At 40.7% G+C, this 9966-nt stretch overlaps 1 protein-coding gene across 1 annotated transcript in view; it reads right to left on the bottom strand.

Moving 5' to 3' along the window:
* Window positions 1-2446: 2446 nt before the first annotated feature.
* SLCO4A1 (solute carrier organic anion transporter family member 4A1) overlaps window positions 2447-9966 on the bottom strand; it is a 414240-nt gene continuing 406720 nt past the window's right edge. Inside the window, exon 12 of the mRNA XM_069243161.1 lies at window positions 2447-9660. Within this exon, the coding sequence (XP_069099262.1) occupies window positions 9529-9660 (132 nt within the window). The 3' untranslated portion in view covers window positions 2447-9528. The remainder of the gene's footprint in view (window positions 9661-9966) is intronic.

The following is a 9966-nucleotide window of genomic DNA, read 5'->3' as shown; positions in this document are numbered from 1 at the left end:
GAATTTCTATGATTTTGTACGTTTAAAATGTGAGCCTAACTATAATGTCCCTTTAACTTTTGTCTATTATGTGAATTTCAATGTTTTTAAAAAAAAATCTATTTCCTAAGTACAAACGTCCGCGTAACATTTTTTTTTTCCAGAGAATTTCTTCGGTTGTTTTAACGTAAAGTAATTTTAGTTACTATACGTTAATTCATCCACTGCCTAGCCTGTTGCCAACCCCCTAAAACCACCCAACCCTGCACCACACATGACTGGCCACAGGGCTTGTGGCCAACACCCTATAACCACTGAACCCTGTGCCACGAATGGCCCCGTTAAGAGGGCGGGGTTTGGGGTAGGGGGAGTGAGAGAGAGAGAGATGGAGAGAGAGAGAGAGAGAGAGAGAGAAACAGAGAGAGAGAGAGAGAGAGAGAGAGAATTAATGAATCCGAACCGAGCACCTCTATTGGAATGTGAGTTATTGTAATAGATTATCATTAGGGCTCCCAGGTTTATGGTATTTATTTTTTTAACATTGCTGTCTGCATTTATCCATATTTATTTTTGGGCAATCTTATTGGTGTTTATCTATACTTATTTTGTGAACAGATGAAATGATAACTTGTATACTTCTGCACTTATTTAACGGATAAAAGTGCACTCATACTTCGATGTCTGTCAGGTTTTAGCACATTACACCGACAAAATTAATAAACTAATAAAACCACATGAAAAAATAGCATAATAACACAAATACATGTTAAGATATACAGTAATTTAAGCAAATAGCATTCAGCTTTGTAACTCCCCATGCTTCTAATAAGTACAGCTAGTGGCCTGAAATTCATTAATCTCAGTATAGAGAGTCACTCAAAAGAAGCCAAATTATCTGTATTTTTCTGTTTTTTAAAATAAATATAGACAGGAAACACATTTTCTGCCTGTATTTATCTATAAAAACGGAAAACAGGGAGCTGTAATTATAATGTCCTTTTAGGCTTAAACTTGTCTCCTTCCACCACTTAGTCTCTGGCACAGAAGCTCTCTGCAAAGATCTTCTGGGTTCTTGGAGGGATCTCCTCTGGCAGTGTCATTATAAGGGTTTATTGGGCCCTGGGTAAAATATATTTTGGGGTCCCTGTTCAGAGCCACTGTAAATTTTACTATTCATTTTGTGCTAAATGAAGTCCGTACAACACCCACAAATATTTAACTGGGTCACAAAAACAACTGACATATGTCTATGCCCTGGCCACCAAAATCCTTGTAATGGTGGGGAAGTTGAGATAAAGAAACAGACAAAGGTGAGATTGAAAAATATCACTATTGGTGGTGGTTGGGGGGTTAAAAGTGAGGCCCTGAGCTGATCAGAGTGCGTGCAGGAATGAGTGTGAGTGTAACAGAGGAAGCGTGCAAGAGTTTGCAAGTGTAGTTTGTGATTGGGAGTTTGTGTACTGGTGAGTGCATGTGAACGGAGTGTACGATTGAAAAAGAGAAATGGATAGTGAGAGGAAAAGGGAAAAGCCTGGGCAAATAGACAAAAAGTGTGAAGGTCATGAAAAAACTCAGAAAAGTGAGAGAAGTACAGAAAGTAGAGAGCGCGTGACAGAGGGGAATGAGAAATGCACAGTTGAGTAGTTTACTCAAATGGAGAGTCAACTTGAGCATCTGCTTTGTGTATATCTGTAAGTGCTTCCTGTTGCTGTTTAATTACTGTGAAATGAGCATCATGCCAGAATGAATATCGCCATGGGTATTTATCCAAGAATAGGCCACCATTTTGTGCTAAATGTCTACCCAACTTTCTATTGGCTAATTAGTAAGTGCTAAAGTAAGTGGGTAAATGTATAGTACATCACCTACACTGCAGCTGCATTAAGGACAATGAGAAAATGTCTTCAGTGACCTTGTGTGTCTGTAATTTTGCCAATGTGATTCTACCTCCAGCGTCTTCATCAGGTAACTTGACAAAGTAGACCTGCAGAGAAATACACTTGGCTCACATGAGGACCGCGGGGTGAGCCTGAAGGCCCCAGTTGTCCCAGTCGCCTCCTGCATCCTGTGGGAACCAGCAAAGCTCCTGCAAAAAAGGGTGCTGCTTTAAATAGCAGCTCCCTGTTGGCGGGAGCAATGTTTTAATCTCTTTCCCTGCACACAGGTTTGTGTGCAGGGAAAGAGATGAAAACTCTGATTTCAGCAAGCGGGAGCTGTTGGACAGCTCCTGCTTGCTGAAAGCTGAGTTTTGTTTGCTTCTGCTTAGCAGGAGCTCTCAGCTCCCGCCAAGCAAAAGCAAACAGCTACATCCCGAGGGTAGGCACCTCGGGAGGAGCTGGCCCTAAGGGGTGGGGGTTTCCAGGGCCATCTATGGCTCCACGTATCATGTACACAGGTATCACTGTCACTGCAGTGTCTGCATTCATAAATTGGTGCTTACAAAGATGGATTACTACAAACACTTCTTGTATGACAATATTTTATTTGATTACATTGGTACAAAACAATACACTACAAGATTACATTCAGTATTACACAAGGACAACAAGTATTTCATGTCTCTTTTTCAGACTTTCATTAATACCTACTACTGCAAACATACCTTAATTTATTGAAAAGGCACAAAGCTATCTGTTCACCTTCATATCCATGAGGCTCCCCTCCCCCACCCCCTGCTAAAACCAAACTTTGTTGACAACCATGGCCACCACCCTAATCTCAAGCAGCTAATGCTTAAAAAGTCACATCACAAAATTAAAAAATAATAATAATGTAATCTATAAAGTAAGTGCTTTTTAGAACTTTACACTAAAATACCGCCATTTCTTTTGTATTAATTTGTAAACAAGAGTAGGCAACAAGTATGGCATAGCCAGTTTCACACAGGTATATTCCCTGCCTCACAAGTATATCAGTTTAGTTTGGTTTAATATTATGTGGCGTAAAACATAGTAAAAGAAAATAATGAAGGAATAAATCCTAATACTCCACTGGCATTTGACCATGGTGACCTAGAGGCAAATGAACAAGACTTTTTACGGCATTAATCTGTTAACATTTTTGCATACCTGCCTCTGTGCGACTTTATACTTGGCTTCCCAGAAGCCTAGAGTAGTCCTCATTCAAATTTACGTTCAGTACAGTCCCTAACAAAGGGGGCAACTTGGAAGAAGTTAATGTCCACACTGAAGATTTGAAAGTCCACTCACAAAGTTAATGATTCTCTTATGGAATATGAGTCAATGGTAATTAAGAAGTATGTGTTGTAACATATAAATACGTAATTAAAGGCCCAGTATTAGTTAGGATTTGCATGCGATTTATGCTGTATTTTTGGACTCTACCAGAGCATAGGATTTGTTGACCATGAACTAATTTCTATATAGTAATAGGTTTCAGATAGAAATGCTTGGACTTTAAGAAGATATACTTCAAAACTTGCAAATTGAGGTCTCCGCTTAATTAAGAACAACAGAATTAATTAATACAAAATGGTACAAACATTTTTAAGTAAATACTTTCTTTAATAGCGAACAGACTGCCCTAAAAAATTACTGGTCAACAAGACCCACTAAGGGTCACGAACAGAAGGCCTGGACCCACAGGAATAAAGTGAAATATTTATTGTAAAACGTTATGTGTTAGCCAGAGTTTGTGAGATGCTACGGCTGAATCATCCATCAGCTAAATTCTTTGCAATGAATGAAGGCTTATGTTAACCCCACAGGAGGCTGATATTTGGGCTTGAACATCTAAATGGTCCATGCGCTGAGCCATAACTCTCAGATGCAGACGTAACCGAAATCATTGCACTGCCAAGTAATGGCAGAACATCGACAATGGATGGAAAATTACAATTTCAACAAACACAACTGTAATTGGCTCTTATTTGCTCCACAGTACATTTTTTACCCAAGTATTTATAACCTCAAAACATCTTTTGTATTTATGTTGTTTGTCATCTGAGTGGGTCAAATGTGCAAATCAGGTGGGTAAGAGGGAAACTGCAAGGACTCCACAACTTATAACTAAGGTGCGTATAAATTGTCCCCCTTTGCCGTTTAGGAGTTTATGTCTTAAAACCCCGAAGAACTGCTTCAGAATGCTGTCAGGGCTGTGATTTTTTACAGGTGCACTTTATTAAAGCCTACCTCAAATTATATCTAGCATAGAACCTTGTTGCAACAGAGGAAGGAGAAACTGGTGCTGATATGCGTTCTAAGTACTGTGAACATTCATTGTCTCTTTAATGTAAGCGAAATTAAAATAATTGCCGTGCAGCTTTAAAACCAGGACGCCATTCTTAGCTCTCAGAAAGGTTTGTAAATTCTCCCTACCTTTTCTGTGCATACACTTAACAAAAGATGAAAACATTGCTCATCTTTGGACAGAACCTATGCCCCTAACTTTCAGTTAATACCTCTATATTTCTTTAGTTAATAAACCTCGTTAAATTGAATGGAAAACATTACAGAATCATTTTAGATATGATTTTTGTTTCCTGCGAAGCCTGTGCATATGTTCAAAGATGCTACCGTGAATGTACTAATTCGAATATTCTATTGTAAAAGGTAAATAAAGTCACCTGCGTGTTACCACCTGGAAGACAATGAGCAGGTTCAATCTTCACTAATTGTGCTTTTCTCCAATATACTACAACCTACTTCAGATCTGAAGTACATTTCCTGTAAAATAGGCAGCAAATTATCAACGGGGACAGACAGACCCAACTGCATGCAATACAGATGAGCAGCTCCTAGGAATACATGCAGCGCTCTTGACGCACTGCACCCAGAAAGTGACTAGAAGAAAAGTCTGCATTTCTTTGCATTTTCACGTCATTAGAGCAGTACACTTGCGAAGCTCAGACTTAGAGGCTTGACAAAGCATGAACATTTACGCATTCGGAAATGTAAAACGTTTACATTTCTAAATGGTAAATGTAATGCATTTGTGTTTTGAACCTGCTAACATTTTTTTCTTCATACTGAACACATTCTGGGAGTGTTCCTGCAACATTTTCACTACTCTTGTGATTAATAAGTATGTCTCTGACTGTGACACTTACTTCAAAACTGTGAAGGTGTCACTTGGGTTCAGTACAGGCGTTGGTTATCGGCCCCTTGAAGACAAAACCTTCATTTTGCAGACTTGAGCTTGTGCTGGTCACTACTGACTGCTTAGCTAAGCCTTAAGAACAAAGACAACCTGGAGGTTCAACAGTAGCAATCTGGTCCTTTTCTATTTTCTACACTTATGCGAAATGTTTTGGCATAATGCATTACATAGTAAGAGAACAAGTACACCGCTGGCACAATTTGCAGTACACCACAGCATTTTACACTTTTACATCAAACACATATTGTACTTTTGTATTAACACATGGAATCTGAGAATCAGTAAGAGGCAGCAACAGTTGAAAGCCAAATCCATGTGTTCACAACAAAGGTTTGGATTCCAGGTATGTACTGATAGAGGAGGCGTTGGGAAGGAGTCCGTAAGGGCAACAGAAGTGTGCTAGATGCGCTGGTGTAGGGAATGATAGACTATAGGGCATAATGCCAGCTGAGTGCCCCTAATTCCTAAAGGCAACATCTGACCACACCTTAAGAAAAACCCAAGTGCAGCCTAGCGTCTTTGTCCGCGTCAGGAGGAGAGGGGTTTCACTTTCAATGAGATGAGAGTGTTGTAGGGTGTTGAACATTCAGGATATTAACTTATCCCATTACAATTCATTGCTGCTCTGTGACAACTTTTCGCTCCACAATTTTTGAAGGTGTGTGTCAAGCCATGACCTATTTATCCCAGAGGATGGGGACAGTTCAGAGCAGTTTGGTACAAGAGATCACTCAGTGGCTCTTTATTGGTCTATGAATGATCAATAATACCAGCATGTCACCCTTTGGGTAGGCAGAACCTACATTTGAGACTTCCAATTGGCATCTTTTTCTTTGATGTTTCTAAATGTTGCCATTTACGCAATTTCCACAAAGCAATGGGACTGAACTCTCCTTTCCCTAATGGTAGATATTTAACATACAGTGGTTGGAAGTGTGACACAGCGCTGAGGGCAAATAATGACTAAGGGCCTGATTACAACATTGGTGGATGGGTACTCTGTCACAAACGTGACGGATGTCCCGTCTGCCATTTTACAAGTTCCATTATATCCTATGGAAACGGCGGGCCATCTCTAAAGGTCGTAATCAGGCCCTCAGACACGACTTGAGACAAATATCTAGCAGAGGTGTAAGTCTGTCTTTTTAAACCACAATAGCCTTAGGCAAGCCAATGTGTTCAGTTAAGGAGTGGTCTGACTGGTCAGGAATAGTATCAGTCAAGTAACAGGTAACTTACAAATATGCATTTACCATTGCTTTATCTCATTTATTATAGTGCTGTGAAATGGGCTGGGACTCTAGCTGACTATGCCAACCTCTAGCCTTCCTGCCTTTATGTGAGAACCTGTCACAGCTCTGGAGGGCTCAACTTCTTGTGAACTCAATCCAGCGGCTCTCCCCGAAGCCATATCTGAATGTCTCCCGCGTGCCTGATGCCTTTGAGGTTGCTGTGTGTGCTAGATACAAACCTCATCATTACTGGACTAGCAGCTGGATTCAGATAAGAACCTATGTGAAAAATCAGCCTGACTATGCTACCAAGGCTTTTGAAGAATGTTGATTGATAACTTGCATCACAGAATATTCTAATGAATTTACATAACAATGTATGACATTTCTACTTGTTTTGCAGAAACAATGAACAAGCGTGCACTGTACAAACGCCTCAGCATTTCATTCACCTACACGAACGATGCCCAGAATCCTTCTAAATAAGAACTGAGCCAACCAATGGATTTTTGTGAAGAATCTGAATGTTTCCAGTTTGTGCTGTTTAACCTCAAAGCAAGGCCCACTTCTTTTTAGCTAGTAGATATATTATAGTCTTCCTTCTAACACATCCACATTAGTGCTTTTTACTTCCCCCCCAGATAGGTGCCTGGCTGTCTTCACCACATGCACCTGTCTGTGTACATGACATTCCCTTCAGTGCCCATTACTATCCTACAGTTGCCACCTACATGTCTACACCACATCTCTGCCAGTGCTGGATACTGCCACTGGAGTGGAACCCATCCGATTCACCCAAGCCTCCCTAGCTTACGCTTACTGGCTGCTTTGTAAGGAACCCATGGCACTGCTGTTAGCAACACCGCCATAATAAGCCTCCTTTCGTCTGGTGAGTTTCACTTCACCGCATACTGACAATAATCATTCCCTGTTTTAAGAACTCTGTGGTGTAAACATGTCTGCCTGCACTGATGCACTTGTTAAAGCCGCTTTTACATTTTGTATTAGCTCTAGCACAACCGCAGAGTAAAAGAGAGGACAGTGTAAGAGAAAAACACATGCAAGAGGGTCAAGAAAGCAACAGGGAGAGGGAGAGAGCCACAGAGAGTACGTGAGAGTGAGAGAGAAATAGTGATGGGGACAGAGACCTAGAGAGAATGTAAGAAAAAGTGTGGGGGACCTGAAGCCGGTGATCTAACAAAGACACTGGGGTCAATGAGTGGAATTTGAGCCAGCACCCCGACTCCGCACAGTACACCCACACCGGGGTGGAAGTCCTGGGGGCCTGCACCAAAAGACAGGTGGCTAAGAGCCTCTGCAGAGAATTGCTTATAACTGGCACCATGAAACTCCAGGAAGGTTTATTTTCACATTTAAACTGTTGCCAGACGCAGCAGTGAAGGACCCTCTTGATTTAGAAATAGAGACCTACTGGGTGTGTAAAATCCTAAAGAAAACCTCCTGATTTGTGGTAAACTGATTGAACCTTGGAAGAGGAGCAGGATATCTGTGTACAAAACATTAGAAGAGAGTCGATTCACTGCACCCACTCACAATATTTCCAGTCGCAACCGGTGGACAACAGTACGTTAAATACCTGTTCTATGCATATACATAAACACATTTAAGTCTCAAGTAATTACAAAAAGTCGCTTCAAAGAGTAAATAAAATTAAAAAGGAGATACATTAAAAAATATAGTGGCTCTCGGTACAAACTACTACTAAACGTACCTAGTGCTTGTCGAAGCCTCCCCGCTGTCGTATGTGCCACATTTCTGTAACCTTATACAAAAGTGTGCTTCAGGGACAACCTGTGTCGCTCCCAGTTGTAACAATTCATGTTAATAACTCGCAAAAAATGATTTTCTTGCTAACCAGAGAAATGATTGTTGCTGGTATAAATAAAACTTGCATAGCACAATGTTATCATGTGAGATCAGGGTTTGAGTAGATGCCGGAAAGTGTCCAAAGAGTGAATTTGGGTGAGAGTATATACACGTTTGATATTAGCTCTGGAACAAGATAGTCCTGGGTCGAAAACATGCAGCATGCATTGAAGGTGAGCTGAACATGGAAAAAAATCTCCTGTCACGCACCTGGCCTTTAAGAACCATGTTGATCTACCAGTAAATAACACTTCCTTGATCCACGCTGGCCCACATTACTATGCACCGTATACTTGCAGTACTGACTGAATTACTACATCCATAAGGCGCTCTGTAAACTATTATTTACAATTAAGGGGCCATTTAACCAAGCCTGGGAGGCAGAAGAACACTGTCTGAATGTGCTAGTGTCACTTCAAAACACAGAAGTTCAAAATCAAATCAGTAATATAAAGCTGCAAAAGTCAATAATGTCCCCTCCCCATAAGACATCAAGAGGCTTTGAAAGTTTTCCACCTGTACCTATGTGTCACTCAAACAAGCCATGTCTGGGACAAGGTTATGCGGTCTTTGACTAATCCAGCATTGAAGTGAAGGAAGAAACCGTCTTACCATTGTATGAAAAAATCAATTCTTAAATTTGTGTCCAGAAGGCCTTGTATACACTGGATCTGGGACTCCCTGGTAGGGGGCGGTAATGATCCGTAGGTGGGAAAGCGAAGGCCCCTTCAGACCCCTTGCGTTTGGGCAAGGTTCGCACCTATCCTTTAAGCATATTCTTTAGGTCTACGAATTCATTTTTGATTGAATGGGGAGGAATTAGGTTAACATATAAGAATAGTTAAACAGAGACAGCACAACAGACATCTACTTCCCTTTTTGCTTCTTATTACCAAAGTGGCCAGTTATGAGCACCCTTCATTTTTTCACTTGTGCAAGCAGTTTGTAGGTAAAAAAAAGAGATCAAAAGTGATACAAGCTAGCTGAAGGTGTGTAAAAAAAATGGTCACATTTTTGTGCTAATCCTGGTTGTTTCGGATGTGTCCTGTATTGAAAAAGTAAACATGTTTTACTGTTTTGACACATACTGAATCTTGTGTAAGCACACAACACAGTCATGGAAAGCCCTTGTTTTACAGTAGAAAAGCAGCAGCAATGATTGTGAAGTGATCCATGGAAGGAAGAGCCCACCTGGACTCTTGGGACAGTGGGTACCACGTTAAAGAGATCTCAACTTCTCAAACACGAATTTGGCGAACAACTGCAAACGTCTGAAGTAATGTGACCCAGCAAAGCATGGGATCTGGTGATGTCAAATCGTGCAATCCGTATCACTCTTGACTGGTGAGGGAGATTCATCTGATGTATCCGAGCTACTCCGAGGGGATTCTGGTGGTGGCTTGTAAAGAATACAGGCTAGGAGAAAGAACAATGATCCCATAACCTGCAGAAAGTAAAGACAAAAATTACCATGGTAGTTTTAAATAATACAAAATGGCTCCTCCAAAATATAAAAAACAAAGAACTCAAAATCAACAGCAGGGATTTGAGGTTGGTAAAAGAAGTGAGACTGGAGGATCTTTAGAAAGGTTTAAGACCTCTCAAGTGGCTCTTCGAGAACACATCATACAAAATTGCATCACATTAAAAAATAAATGGAAAATGTCCTCAGTGGTATCCTCTCAACAAATGTGTGATTTCTTGACATCCGGTTGGGGAATGAATAAATGTGATATTGCTCAATGTTGAA

This window comes from Pleurodeles waltl, chromosome 7 (genome assembly GCF_031143425.1).
Source record: "Pleurodeles waltl isolate 20211129_DDA chromosome 7, aPleWal1.hap1.20221129, whole genome shotgun sequence".
In the NCBI taxonomy this organism is placed as follows: Eukaryota; Metazoa; Chordata; class Amphibia; order Caudata; family Salamandridae; genus Pleurodeles; species Pleurodeles waltl.
Note: the sequence above shows the minus strand (reverse complement) of the source record. Positions and strands in the feature narration are given on the sequence as shown.